Source organism: Engraulis encrasicolus, chromosome 16 (genome assembly GCF_034702125.1).
Source record: "Engraulis encrasicolus isolate BLACKSEA-1 chromosome 16, IST_EnEncr_1.0, whole genome shotgun sequence".
In the NCBI taxonomy this organism is placed as follows: domain Eukaryota; kingdom Metazoa; phylum Chordata; class Actinopteri; order Clupeiformes; family Engraulidae; genus Engraulis; species Engraulis encrasicolus.
Genome location: NC_085872.1, coordinates 47692342 through 47708069, shown reverse-complemented (window position 1 = coordinate 47708069; position 15728 = coordinate 47692342). Strand labels below are relative to the sequence as shown.

General features: G+C 40.0%; 1 protein-coding gene across 1 annotated transcript; it reads left to right on the top strand.

Moving 5' to 3' along the window:
- The first annotated feature begins 977 nt into the window (after positions 1–977).
- On the top strand, positions 978–13961 carry LOC134466639 (C-C motif chemokine 26-like). Its single transcript, XM_063220525.1, has 3 exons — positions 978–1173; positions 2302–2419; positions 13067–13961. The coding sequence occupies exons 1-3, from the start codon at positions 1104–1106 to the stop codon at positions 13251–13253; spliced, it is 375 nt and encodes a 124-aa protein (XP_063076595.1). The 5' UTR covers positions 978–1103; the 3' UTR covers positions 13254–13961.
- Positions 13962–15728: the final 1767 nt, after the last annotated feature.

The following is a 15728-nucleotide window of genomic DNA, read 5'->3' as shown; positions in this document are numbered from 1 at the left end:
TTTTTCCCGTTTCCTAACAGAATTCCCAGAATGTTACGGGCCATAGGGATTCAGGTTTGACTAAAAGATAAGACAGCCGTCAACAACTGACATTTGCGTGTCCCCGCTTCCTTCCCTTATTGGCGACAGGTACAGCACAACCACATGGATGTGTTTACCACATGGAGGTAGTATAAGAACTAGAGAGAGTGATTTAAGTCCCGCTTCCAGTCTTTCCCATGGGAAATGCAAGGCTAGTGAAATTAAGTAATTTTTCAGCTTCCAAAATGGAGTTTCACAGAGCCCATTTCCGCCAACAGTTTACTCAGCCAATTACGTGCCACGTTACTGACTGACTTACAGTTGACCAGAAAGTTATATGGAAGACGGGCATTGGATACATGGAGGTATTATAAGGTGCCCAACCACGCCCAACAGTAAACTCACGCACCCACCAATCATCATGAGCGGAGTGGATGGATGTCGGAAATGCGCAAATTTGTGAAAATGGAGACTAGGAAGTGCCAAGCTAACCAGCCAAATCCTGACCCTCTGGTTTACCAAACGAAACATAGCGGAACACCTCCTCCTTTGCTGCACTGTGCAGCACTCACCACTCAGATGGGTGAGAGTTCCACAAGCAGGGCCTGTGGTCTGCCTGCATGAGAGAGAGAGAGTGGGGTGAGAGAGAGAGAGAGAATGAAAGAAAAAGAGGGAGGGCGCACTAGATTGTGGTTCTTTTTTTCTTTCCATACACTGTGTCTGTGTAGCTCAACAGATAGAGGAGAGAGAGAGAAAGAAAGATAGTGGAGTGAGAGAAAGAAAGAAAGAGGGAGGGTGGAACGGACAGAGGGCTAGCTAGTGTGGGGTTTTTTCCAGGTGCTTTGTAGCTTAACAGATAGAAGAGAGAGAGAGAAAGTGGGGTGAGAGTAGTTCAACAGATAGAGGAGAGAGAGAGAAAGAAAAGAAAGAGGGAGGGTGGGTAGAAGGTACAGTGGGCGAGTCAGAACCAGAGCGCGGCCCTACTTTGTTTCCAGATGCAGCGTCTGTCTAACGATTCTTAATACGGGTGTGGATGCGTTTGAGGTTTTACACCCCTGAGGACCTCAGTGGCTGAAACAACAATGATGAAGCTCCTCTCCGCTCTGCTGCCGTGTGCGATTCTGCTACTATGCTACACCACAAGAGGAGCAGGTGGGTATAGCTAATGAACTTTTTATTTTTCTGACCCTCCTTGTTGTCTGGAAAGGAGAGTCTGGCGCACACTGCAGCTTCGTTTATGTTAACTAAAGTTGTGATTGGCCGCCGCTCATCTGTTTAGAAGCTGCAGGATTCAGTTGAAGATTCTGTATAAAAAGGAGACAATCTGCTTCACTTCAGGAGGGTTTTTTTTGTGCATAGACGCTTTACTTGACTTGCAAGCTTTCGGTCCTTAGACCTTCATCAAGCAGAGACTCTGCACATAATAAAGTCTTTGTATAAAAAGGAGAGAGTCTCTGCTCAAACACCTGACTAACATTTTGGTGATGCTACACCTTCTTCCAGAGACCACCACTGAAGCGCTTGACTCTGGAGAAGGTGTAACACTGAAACATTAGCCTGGTGTTTGCACATAATTAAGTCTTAGATAATAAGCTGCAGTCTGATTCTGCTTCAGCCTCTCCTCTGCAGTGATGTTTGTCCCACTGTGATGCACCTGCAAGCTGAGGGATGATGCGTAGAGTTACAAATTCACCCCCTTTGTCGTCTGTCTTACTGGTTCTGTCTGTCCATCTCTCTTTCTTTCTTGTATTTGACTTTGTATGTGGCAAAATCTGTTGCATTCAGTGACTTAAGTTGTTACATTACAATTAGCTGCCACTTTTATCCAAAGCGACTTGCAGCTAGGTACAGGGTATTTGGTTACATTTCCTGGAGTAATGTGGGTTTAGGTAGCTTGCTCAAGGTCACTTCAGCCATGGATGGAGTGGGATTTGAACCTACAACCCTATGATCTAAACTGCTCTAACCATTGAGTCGTGTTACAGTATCTGTGGTGAAACTTCACTGTGTTGAGTTTTCATTATTTTTTTGAAGGGAGGGGCGGTGCAGTCATTGACAACCTGATATCTATGTTGGAACTGCTTTCATTTCATCCATGTCAAGTTAAACAGTATAGATCATTATGTAATTTTGAACTATTCTAAATGTGTTAAGTGAATTAATAGTGACACGCATCTCTCCTCATCTGTCCTGTGTGTGTGTGTGTGTGTGTGTGTGTGTGTGTGTGTGTGTGTGTGTGTGTGTGTGTGTGTGTGTGTGTGTCCATACGTGCATCATCAGCCCATGGCCGCATCACCTCGTGCTGCCTGAAGACGAGTGATACTCGGGTGCGGATGCCGCTGCTGCAGTCCTACCACCTCCAGAAGAGGGCTATGTGCTACGGCATCGATGCTGTCCGGTGAGGACACACTGAACACCACACAATGCTACAGTCAGAAAACAAACTGCTTTTATGCTTCACATCCCTCCAGAACAGGGCCATGTGCATGCACGGCATCGAGGCCGTCAGGTGGGGATTCACTAAACACTACACAATACAGTCAGAAAACAAACTGTTGCTGCACATGCGTACCTGCCATGTGCTATGGCAGTGAGGCTATCGGGTGACTCACTACTGTTTACACTTGTTGATGCTTAATGCTTCACAAAAAACTCTACAAAATGATAAGTCAGAAAACAAACTGTTTTCATGCTTCTCGTACATCGAGACAGGGCCATGTGCTATGGCATCGAGGCCGTCAGGTGGGGACTCGCTAAACACTACACAATGCTACAGTCAGAAAACAAACTGTTTTTGCTTCACGTGCTATGGCATTGATGCAGTCTGGTGGGAACTCACTACTGTTTACACTTGTTGATGCTTAATGCTTCACAAAAAACACTGCTACACTCAGAAAACAAACCATTTTATGCTTCGGGTCATTCCAGCTGGAATCAGCAAATGGTCCCCACTCGACCCCCTCGGATTTGCTTGAAAAAAATATATGTGATGGCTTAAACATCCAATAGAACATATCCACCATTGCAGATTTCAGCTGTGCATACTTTTTCCACAAAAAATCTGTAATTAAGGACACCCCCTCCCCCTGATTTGGTGTCACTGCCTGAGTGACCATATTCAGACTTAATTATCTCCAAAACTATTTGTGGTAGGTCCATTATTTTTTCAGGGCTAAGAGTCATAGACCTGACGAGCATACATTACAATTTGCAGCACTGTATGTCAAATTACACCTTAATGCTGGCCCTCTACTTTTCTTTGAAATTAAAATTGCAAGGGTTTTCAGATGTCCATAAAAACCTCAAATTTCAACATTCAAGGTTCATCCTTGGTACATGGTCAGATATGTGCCATGACTTTCATATCACATCATATTTAATATAAGGGTCCAATGGTTGTTGAGATCCAGAAGTCAAAAGATGGGCAAAAAATAATCTATACCATTATTTGGAGCAATATTCCCAATCTATGACACCAGTTGTGAACTTGCTGCTTGGTGTCTCTGAAAGATAATATTATTATTCACAACATATCTAAAAATTGGGATGGTGTTTTGCCCCATTATTTTTATAATGAATTTTAAAAACTCATTCCTGTGTGACGTGCAGGTGTACCTTAGAAGCCCTGTTACCTTAGAAAAATTGGGTTTACTACACCTAAAATGAATAGCCAAGTCAGTGTACACTAAAACCTAAAATCTCTGATACCAAATAGGTGATTTTATACTTGTTCAGCTCAGTATTTTAGTATTTCTGACTTAACCCTCAATTCCATCCTAAGAAGGTGGCCAATCCCCTTGATTTTTGTGTACCATTTTCACACAAAGATGGCGGCTCATGGATCCAATGGCATAGTTCCAAAATAGTTCCAGGAAGTCAGCATCATGTGAAGGAAACAATACACCATTGTTTGGAGCAATATTTCCAATATATGACAGCGGTTGTGAACTTGCTGTTTGTTGTTTCTGGAAGAGGATATTCTTATTAACAACATATCTAAAAATTGGGATGGTGTTTTGCCCCTTTATTTGTATAATGCCTTTTCAAATCTCAATGCAGTGTGGCATGCATCCCTCAAATCCATCCAAAGTGGCGTCATGAAAAAAAACCCCACCATTTTTTAGAGCAATACCTCCAAAGTATGACACCAGCTGTGAACTTGTTTTTTGTTGTGTCTGGAAGAGGATATTTTTATTAACAACATAGCAAAAACATAGAATGGTGTTTTGCCTCATTTCTTTTAATGATCGTAAAGCGTATTGCTGTGTGACATAAGCCTGTGATCAAATAGTGCCGAGGGAAGCGGAAGTGGTGAATTGTTCTGGGCCAAGGACATGGGGGAATCAAGATTGGGTACTCATTACATTGCATGTATTGGGAAGGGGTCTCCTCAGACGACTTTATCCCTGGCCCAGCCAAAGCTGTTAACACCCCTGCTTGTTCAGCTCAGTATTTCTGATTTTTTTCTGGGATTCTGGCCTCATCTTTTTAAGTGTACTATCGGCCAGATGATCAAGTGACTACGCAACATGTTCTCACCGGCGCTACGTTAGCAATAAATTCAAGATGGTTGAGAGAAGTCATTAAAAAAAACAAACTGGAAATAAAACAAGGCGTTGATATGATTTCCTTGATCCAACAAAGCAGGAATAAAATAATCTATATAACCAAGACTATTGTTGTTATTGCTGATGGTGATTTAATATTTGAAAAAAATATGAAATGAATGAAAAAAGTCAGGAACTTTCTATGCTCTGACCTGTGACAAAATATTTTGTTCACACTTAACTTTCAATCACCAGTCGCATCTTTTGAACTGACTTTACAAGGTAATTTGCCATTGTCAATGATGATGCATTAAGTATCTGCACTCATATTGTTAAGTACACTCTTCCTTCATTGGCAGTTCAATGAGGAACACCTTGAAGAACTACAGAGGTTCTGATTTCAGTAAGCATACCACCACCATGCTCAGGGCACTTCGGTCAGGGGAGGATGATGGGGGGTGGGAAGTTCTACAATCAGGATACCTCTTTACAAACTGTCTCCTCCTATGTGTCATCTCTAATCAACTTTTACTTTCCTATGCGACCATAAAACAGTCCCACCCCCACCAACAGTCACCACGACAGAGGTACCCTGACTGTAGAACTGTGCCCCGCCCCCAATCCTCCACCATATCTGAACGATTTTGCATGCTGCAAAGCTTCCTTTTGGCTTCCATCATCTCACCTAGATCAATGTGATGACAAACTTTACAAGTAATGAACATTGTGTACAAGCATCCAAACCATGATTGCTGAAAACACTGCTGTTGACCTGCAATCCACTTGTTAGCATTGCGGTGGGATATTATTACAATGATGCAAGCAGCTGACTTAGATCGCAACAATGTGACAAGAACCACACGGTTGTCTGGTGCCAATATGAACTTCTGTGCCTTCAATATTCACCTGATATTGAATACTGCATGCAAACAAATTCTTTTAACAAAAACTCCAGGACCATGCTGTCAAAATAGTTTGAGGTAATCTCTTGCCAGTATGAATCAAGTTATTTTGCAAAACAGCTGGTACCTCTTAATGTATGTCCTCTACAAGTCTTCTGTTGTCCAGTCTTGCACTTTAAATGTCTGTATGAGCACTGTCTATGTCCATACTGTCTTAAGTCCATGTATAAGTACTGTCTATGTCTATACTGTCTATGTCCTTACCTAGATTAGTCTATGTCTGTATGGGAAAGCAAGAAATGTAATTTCAAATTCTTTGTATGACCAGTGCATGTAAAGAAATTGACAATAAACCTACTTGACGTGTAACTTAACGAGTAAGACACAAGCTTCATAGCAAATATAAAGTTACAGTTGCTGATTGAAAGATTCGTTAGGATGGGAGTCCTTGTTGCAAACAAGAGTGCTACAATTCTTCACTCCTGGGTCATTCCACGCCAAATCTCCGAATCATCCCGCACGACCATCTCAGATTTGGCAGAAAAAAATCAAGGAGGTTCACAAACGTCCCAATAGGAAAAGTGCAAAATTATAGCTCTCAACTCCTCACAGTTTTGTCATTAAAAATGTTTTTGTCAGGTACCCCCCTGACTCGTTTGGAACAGACTTGTCAGAGAGCCCACTTTCAGATTGCCGTATCTAAAAAACTGCTATAAGTAGGTCCGTACAAATTTCAAGGGGTAACATTTGGAACATGTACTTGTGAAATGTGGATTTTCACACATCCTCTTGTCATTTACCACCGTTTTCTGGGGGCTTAAAGTTGCTTGAAAAATTCTCACCTTTGAATTTGTGGGCATCTTTGAAGGACTGTGGTAAGTGCAGTTTTAAAGACAGAAGTTTGATATGGACAATGTTTGTTCCCAACCATTCTGTGCATGTTGTGTTGGAAGACTGATCTTCTGCGATGAACAGTTTAGAAGATATGAAGTCTTTAAACTGGAAAAACTGAAACTTGGTGCCATCTTTGCCACGTTATTAAAAAAAAATGTCACGACTCACCACCATATTATCAACAGTTTTGGAAAGATTAGATGTCTGTTCTTAACATATCCAAAAACTGGGATGGTATTCTGCCTCATTTGGTCACAGTGATTTTTTAAAAACCCACTGTTGTGTGACTTCCACTGCTCTTATGAAAACCTGATATTGGGGGGGCAACTTTGCCATGCTATACCAAAACAATGACAGCAATCACCACAATGAACTGAACAGTTTTGGAAAGATAGGATGTCTATTTGTAACATATCCAAAAACTGGGATGGTGTTCTGCATCAATGTCTTGTAATGACTCTTGAAAAACCCCTTTGCTGTCACATCAGCAGCTCCTGTGAAAATGCCTAAGTCACATGAATTACCAGGGGCGGAGCTATAGGGGGACAAGCAGGGCATTTGTCCAGGGCCCTCCTGAATTTGTGGTAGGGGCCATAATCATGACCTTTGCAGACTTTTGGGTGCCAATCTATTTGGGCTGACACTGTGAAAGACAGGCAGTTTGACTTGGACATTTTTTGATACAAGAAATGTGACTTGAGTATTTTGAAGCACACAATAAGAAACAGTTGAGTGATTTATATACCATTATTATTTTTCTTTTTCTTTTAGCTTTTAGGTAACTACATTTTTGGTAACTAAATATTCGTGAATTAAAGGTTATGGCCATGTGTTTAAACCTCAACACTGTAGGAGTTAACATTTTGCTATTGCAACGTAAAGTAAGTCTTGAATTGCAGTAGTGATAAATTAATTGAATCATTCTGATTTGTAAAGTAGCATTGTTAACACACAGTCTTGATACAGAATGTTTGCCAAATTTTATTTCAGCACACAATTTTTTTTACAAATTTCTTTTAGCTGTTAATATATTTTGATATTTTACTTCCACACATTTCAAATTTTCCATCATTTCTGCAACTTTACTCTGTTACTAGGGGTGCATGTTAAATGATTGAACACATAGACCTTTGCAATGAACCAATACAATCCGCTAGGTTCCTCGGTCATGGTTAGGACTGGGGCGGGGCCAAGTTCTATGAACAGGTCACCTTTGTCATGGTTTTTTTGGGGGGGGTGGGACACTTTTGTAATGGAGAAGAGAAAAAAAACAGTGATGATACAAAAGGAGGAGACTGTTCGTAAGGAGGTAACCTGACTAAACAGCTGTCCTGCCCCTCCAATCACCATGACTGAGCTACCCTGAGCATGGTGCTAGACCACTGCAATACTGACTGAATGCTCGTCAAGGGTCAATTCTGCCACAGAGCTGAGCAATTTATGTATTAATGTTTAATGTTCTACATTAACCCTGATGCAATTGCACAAGCAGACATACATGTATACATGGAGCGAAACACAAATCAAATGTAGAACGACAAAAAGTAATATCTCATAAACAATCCAAAATAATCCACAGCAGGCCTCAGAACTGCATCAAAGTTGGTAAACAAGTTATTAAAGATTTTTATGAATTGTAATAAAAAGCATTGAGCTGTGGTGATAGTCAGGATGTACTTGTTTCAAGATCTACGGGGATGTTTCAGTGATTCAACATTTCATCACTTTATTCCGGTATTTGGTTTTCAGTGCCTAAAGATGAAGTTTACACACGTCTATAACCTTTGATTTACTGAAATGTAGTTACAGAAAAAGCTGAAAAAAAACTGTCAACAGCCACTTTTACTTTTTTGCCGTATTATATTGAGTGTGTCGAAAATGCTCAGGTCAAATATCTTGTCTCAAAAATGTCTGACTCAAATTGCTCAAGTCATTCACAGTGGCGGAACAATTGCACATAGGGCCTCATGGCAAATACTGGTAGATAGGGCCCCCATGTAGCCTGCAAAGATCAGAGCAGGGGCCCCACCTCAATAGAGCAGCAAGCTGCAGATGTCACACAGCCGTTTTTACAAGTCCATTCTTAAAAAATGAGACAGAGCACCACCCCAGTTTTTGGATATGTTAAAAACAGACATTGAGTCTTTCTAAAACTGTAAATGTCATAGTGGTGAGTTCTGTTATTTCTTTTGTATAACATGGCGAAGATGCCACTAATATCAATTTTTCATAGTAGCTGTGGAAGTCACACAACAGTGGGTTTTTGAAAAATCATTGTGACCAAATGAGGCAGAATACCATCACAGTTTTTGGATATGTTAAGAACAGACATCTAATCTTTCCAAAACTGTTGATAATATGGTGGTGAGTCGTGACATTTTTTTTTAATAACATGGCAAAGATGGCACCAAGTTTCAGTTTTTCCATTTTAAAGACTTCATATCTTCTAAACTGTTCATTGCAGAAGATCAGTCTTTCAACACAACATGCACAGAATGGTTGGGAACATACATTGTCCATATCAAACTTCTGTCTTTAAAACTGCGCTTACCACGGTCCTTCAAAGATGCCCACAAATTCAAAGGTGAGAATTTTTCAAGCAACTTTAAGCCCCCAGAAAACGGTGGTAAATGACAAGAGGATGTGTGAAAATCCACATTTCACAAGTACATGTTCCAAATGTTACCCCTTGAAATTTGTACGGACCTACTTATAGCAGTTTTTTAGATACGGCAATCTGAAAGTGGGCTCTCTGACAAGTCTGTTCCAAACGAGTCAGGGGGGGTACCTGACAATAACATTTTTAATGACAAAACTATGAGGAGTTGAGAGCTATAATTTTGCACTTTTCCCATTGGGACGTTTGTGAACCTCCTTGATTTTTTTCTGCCAAATGTGAGATGGTCGTGCGGGATGATTCGGAGATTTGGCGTGGAATGACCCTCCTCTCCTATTTCATCACTTTATTCCAAGACTACTACTACCACTACTACTATCATCCGTGGTTTGATGATAACCTGGCAAACCATATCAGGCAGAGGGATAAGGCTTGGTCTCTGGCCAAGCGACAAGGCGATCCTGTATCCTGGAATAATTATAGGGCACTACGAAATAAGTGTACAAAGTTAGTTAAAGCTGCCAAAAGCAACCATTATATGCAATTGATAAACGAAAATTTAAATGACCCCTGTAAATTCTGGAAGTTGATTAAGTCCACAGAGGGAGCTGTTGAAATACCCACACTACCTGAAGTATTAAATACATCTCAAGGTGAGGTTAAAGGGAAGGATAATATTATAAATGCATTTAATGAACATTTTAATATGGCGGCAGAGAAAGTTACATCTCACCTTCCGGTGTCAGGTAACCTTACTCTGCCTCAAAAAGAAATCTCAGCCTGTTTTAATTTCGCAGCTATTACACCCTTCCAAGTGTATCAAGCACTGTCAAAATTAGATGTAAGAAAATCCACTGGTGCAGACAAAATTGAGCCCCTTTTTTTGAAGGCAGCAGCAAGTGTGATTGCCAGTCCTATAGCCTCAATATTTAATCTTAGCCTCACAAGTGGTGAAATTCCAAGGTCATGGAAATCAGCAATGCTTCTCTCGCTACTAAAAGGAGGTGACCCCTCATTGCCTGACAATTATCGGCCCATTTCTAGATTATCAGTAACTGCTAAAATATTTGAGTCTTTAGTGAATGAGCAGGTTAAACATTATTTGACTGCTAATGAAATTTTATCATCTACACAATCAGGATTCAGACAATATCACAGCACTATCACCGCCACTACTTTAGTTTCCAATGACATAATCTCTGCCCTAGATAACAAGAGATCCTGTGCAGCTCTTTTTGTTGATCTTTCTAAGGCATTTGACTGTGTAAATCATGACCTTCTGTTGCAACGACTACAACATATTGGTTTTAGTGACATGACACGGAAGTGGTTTTTAAATTATTTATCTGGGAGAACCCAATGTGTAGCTGTTGACAATAGTAATTCTGCTCTGGTAGGGGTCAAAATGGGTGTGCCTCAAGGGTCAATTTTGGGGCCCTATTTTGTTTACTATTTATATAAATGACCTCTGTGTTGGTCTTGATTCAGCAAAGGTGCATCTGTATGCTGACGACACTGTTCTGTATACATCTGCCCCCTCTGTAAATACTGCAGTTGAGACTCTTCAAACTGCTTTTAGTGTTTTGCAGACATCTTTGCTAAGTCTGCGTTTGGTCCTAAATGCAAAGAAAACAAAGTACATGGTTTTCACGCGTACCCGCTCATCATTATCTAATGTTGAAGTGTCCACTACTGATGGTACCTTGCTAGAAAGGGTTAAAACATACAAGTACTTAGGGATTTGGCTTGATGAAAAGTTGAACTTTGAATCACATATTGACCATCTTCTTAAAAAGCTTAGACCAAAACTGGGTTTTTATTTCCGTTTGAAAAAATGTTTTCCTTTTGCTGCTAGGCTAAGATTGGTCCAGAGTACATTTTTACCCATCTTAGATTATGGTGACATATTATACATGCATGCGTCCACCTCTCTTCTAAAGAAACTAGATGTAGTTTACCATGCGGCACTGCGTTTTATTACAAACGCAAATATGAAAACACATCACTGCGCATTGTATGAAATGGTAACATGGACTTCACTATCACTTAGGAGGAAAAGCCATTTCCTCATTTTTATTGTGAAGGCGTTGGTGGGTAAACTCCCATCATATATAAATTGTCTGGTGTCACGCCAAACCAGCTCCTATGGCACTAGGTCAGGAAATAAAATTATCTTAAATATCCCTACAGTGCGTACTGAATTAGGTAAGACTTCTTTTAGTTCATATGCCCCACATGTTTGGAATAACCTCCAAAACACATTAAGCTTGGCATCTGTGCCCTCTGTAGAGAGTTTTAAAAAATCTTTTAAAAACAACTTTAGTAGAGGAGTGTCACTGCTTTTAAACTCAGTTTTACAGAGGTTTTGTGTGTGTGTTTTTATGTCAGATTTTATTAGTTTGTTAGTTCTTACTGTTTAGTGATTGATGTTCTTACTTGTTAGTCTTGTCCAGTGTCTATTTTGTTTGCCCCTATGTCTGATATGTCTTTTATCCTTACGTGTGCTTTTTTTACCAAAAAAAAAAAAAATCTGTTTTTTTATGTCATAATATGCATGTGCCTCCACTGTTTCAATGCCGTCTTGGCCAGGACTCCCTGGAAGAAGAGGTTTCTACCTCAATGGGACCTTCCTGGTTAAATAAAGGTCAAATAAAAAAATAAAAACTACTACTACTACTACTACTACTACCACTACTACTACTACTAAAATGATGATAATTATTATTATGATTTTACAATTAAAATAATGAATGTCTATCAAAGCCATGTGCAATGTGCTATTCTTGCTGTGTGCCATCAATCAATTTATTTTCAAATGTTATGGTTTCCCTAGAATTTGCTTTGTCATTCACAGGGTAGCCATCTTGTTTTCACTGTTAAGGTGACATCAGAGCCATGGATTTGAGAGTTGTGACAAGTCGGTTGGTGACATGGTCCTCATAGCTTCAAGTAATTGTAGCCAATTGAGATTTTGAAGTCCGTTATAAAAAGAATGAGGCAAAACACCATCCCAATTTTTTGATATGTTATTTAAAAAAACATCCTCTTTCAGAAACACCAAACAGAAAGTTCCTACCTAGTGTCATAGATTGGAAATATTGCTCCAAACATTGGTGCGAATTAATTTTTTCCCATCTTTGGACCTCTGTATCTCAACAACCATTGGAGCCTTTTGTTAGATATACTATGATGTGAAAGTCATGGTACATATCATACCATTTACCAAGGATGAACCTTACATGTAGAACTTTGAGGTTTTTACAGACATTTGGAAACCCTAGAACATATGATATCTACAAAAAGTAGAGGCACATTATTACGGTGTGATTTGACTTACAGTGCTGCAAATTGTAATATATGATATTTAGGTCTGGGACTCTTAGCCCTGAAAATATAATGAATCTGACACAAATAGTTCTGGAGATAATTGAGTCTGAACATGGTCACTCATGCAATGTCGCTAAAACAAGCGTAGGGGGTGTCCTTATTTACAGATTTTTTGTGCCAAAAGTATCCAGAGCTGAGTTCTGATATTGTGGATATGATCTATTGGATGTTTAAGCCATCACATACATTTTTTTCAGGCAAATCCGAGGGGGTCGAGTGGGAGATTTTTCAGAAATTTGCTGATTCCAGCTGGAATGACCCCTTCACAAAAAAACACCACACAACCCTCTGCATACACAGGCATGCACACACAACACCTTAATATCTCTAACACCAACATATTATCTGTCTCTCTACTATTATGGAACAGAAATGCTTGTCTGACCATACTGTTTTCACTTGCTGATATGGGATAATTGGTTTAGCTCTTAAAAGTAATTCATCTGAGGAAACAGAAAGTGAAACTAAGACACACAAGACCAACCAACTTTTTATCTAGAATTACACTATGACTTGTACTGTTACATATTCTCATCCCATCACAATAGTTCTAATTAGTAGGCTAACTAGAACTTGACAGTAATTAGAAGATAAATGTTACCGATAAATTATGCTATACACCAAATGTTTTTCAGTTTCAATAAATTACCTGTTTACTGCAGTCATTTACCAGTTTTTTTTTTCATGCTTTGCGGTAGTTTCACAACAGTCAAAGGAACAAAGATTTGTTCGGACCCGTCGTTGCCGTGGACCAAGAAAGCCGTGGCCTTCCTCCAGAAGAGGCAGAAGCATCAGGCCTGGAACAGCGCCAACTCGCACGACTTACACAAGCTAACGCCTAAACACAACTCAACCTCTAATCTCAAACACATCTCACACTGGTAACCTCTTTCTCTCTAACACTTACGAATAACGGTCCCTTCAACATTTTATTACCATGCTAACATTGACTAGTTAAATAATTATAAACAACATTTATAAATGTTTGTAAATTAGTAAAAATCAACTTACAACCGCACAGTGGAGTGGTAATCAGCTCCCTACTGGGTTAGTTTTAAATGTGTTTGCCTTCCATGTACAGTGGTTTCATATATTTTGCTCTTTGGAGGACAAACTTCCAGGACTGCTGCTGCTGTGCTGTGTCTGCTGTGTTAACATAAGATTTTTTGACATTTTCTGACATTTGTAAATGTTTGGTTGACGGTCAGTTCATTTTTTACAAAGTGTTAAATCTTTTTATGGGACCTTTGTTCTAAAGTGTTACTGTACCTCTTTCTCCCTTATTGTAAACTGACTCATCTACGTGTATTGTAACCTGACATCTATCCCTCCTTTGCTGAATGTCATATCAGTAAATAGCCTTACAAACTGAAGAAGGCCTAGAATGGAAATATATTTGTTTGTTCCAATATATTTCATTTAATTATTTTTATTACAAAAAAAAAACCAAGGCTGCAGCCTATTGTAGGCCTAGTAGTTTATCCTCACTTTAATGTAACTTGACTCTCCTGCATGTTTTGCTGTCTATTGACTTACTGCCTGCTGTCTTACTTGCCTATGTTTATCGAAGATGATATTAAAATATTTCTTTATACAAATTGTGTTTTCTTGTGTATCTAAGTAAAAGACTGACAATAAAGGTCAACGTGACCTTTTTTACGCCTGGGTGTACTACGGTTGATAAACTGTACAGTATATGTTAACACTGAACGGAAGAAGAGTCAGTGACATACCTAGGTGCTTAACAGCAAGAGTAAGAAATTAAGCATAATAGAAGGATGAAACGAACAGCCGTCATGTGAACAAGCAACATCCTTTTTCTTCCTTCTGTCATGTTGAAAGTGCACATTTGCGTGTGTTGCAGTTACACAGCTCACATCTCTGCACACCGAAGAGGAAAGCATGCTTTAACCACACGGTATAAATAGCAGCAGGCAGGCCTCAGGCAGGTTAGACTGGTGGTGCAGTGGGGTCACAGCTGACAGCTCCATACAATGAGTATTGCTCAGAGTGAAGTGTTCTAGCCTTGCTAGGACGAGTAACGTCCTTTTTTTGTTGAGATTTCACATGACATGTCTGTTTCTTTCAGTAAAAAAAAAAAAACGTTTTTCAATGTTGACGGCATTCATGCAGCCCCAAACCATCACAGTCCCACTACCTTCTTGATTTTACAGGTCGGACACTTTTCTTTGTACAATTCATATGTGGTTTTCAGTGCAGGTGCACAACAATACATACAGTATGTCCTTGTGCAGAAAAAGCATATTCATTGGCCTTGTTTACACGAGACATTTAATTCAGGATTAACTCAATTTAATTCTGAATAAAACTTAATTCTGCTGTGATTAGGAATTAAAAACGTCATGTAAACGTGGCCATTGTCTGTGAAATTGAAAGGGTTATATTGAAGATCAACGGCCCTGCCGTGGCCAACCGGTAGGGCACTCGCCTGCCATGCGGCCGACCCGGGTTCGATTCCCCCTCCGGGTCCATTGCCGACCCCTCCCCGTAACTCTCAATCGGTTCCTTTCCACCTCTCATGCTGTCCTATCAAATAAAGTCGAAAAAGACCAAAAAATAAAAATAAATTGAAGATCAATGAGTGGCCTAACGCAGATATTCTACTTATAGTGTGATAGACAGCAGAGGAAATAGAGGAAAGGAAATGAAGAGAAGGCCGATACTGACCCAATGACACATTTATATTTTTTCAATGTGACTGACTTCACAATATGCACAGCCACTATGCCACCCATCCTCTATTTGTAACGGCAGATATACAGCAGAGACCTCTAGAGATCTCGATAGCTGTGTATACATACAGTAGATAGGCTTACCTACTATCTCGATCGCTGTGTATATATACAGTAGATACCTAATATCTCGATAGCCGTGTATACAGATAGGCCTACCTACTATCTCAATAGCTGCACAGTAAAAAATATTCCCGTGATGTCACAGTAACTTACTGGCTACTAATTGCATTCATTTCACAGTAGTTTACTGTGGCCATCCTCACAGTTTACTGTGATCTTCTCACAGTAGTTTACTGTGGCCACACCACAGTATCGTCGGCTTGCTACCAAAACCGCCTAAGTCCGAATTTGGTCGAAATGAGATTTTTACATAAACTTACTCCCCTACCACAGCTGCATCACCCTGCCTTTCCGCCAGGCTCATTGATCAATCACAGAAGTCACCAGAGTCAAAAATCTGTATGTATAAAGTCACACACTGCCTATGAGAAAATGCATGACCAGGGACGTAGCTATAGGGAGGACAAGGAGGGCATGTGCTTGTAGGCATAGGGCCTCCTGCAGGTGGCAGGGGTAGGGGCCCTATTATGACCTTGGCAGGTGG

Coding starts and splice junctions, on each gene's coding strand:
- LOC134466639 (XM_063220525.1), top strand. CDS start 1,104: ATGATGAAGCTCCTCTCCGCTCTGCTGCCGTGTGCGATTCTGCTACTA. Junction 1,174..2,301: donor CTACACCACAAGAGGAGCAG/GTGGGTATAGCT, acceptor GTGCATCATCAG/CCCATGGCCGCATCACCTCG. Junction 2,420..13,066: donor TACGGCATCGATGCTGTCCG/GTGAGGACACAC, acceptor GCTTTGCGGTAG/TTTCACAACAGTCAAAGGAA.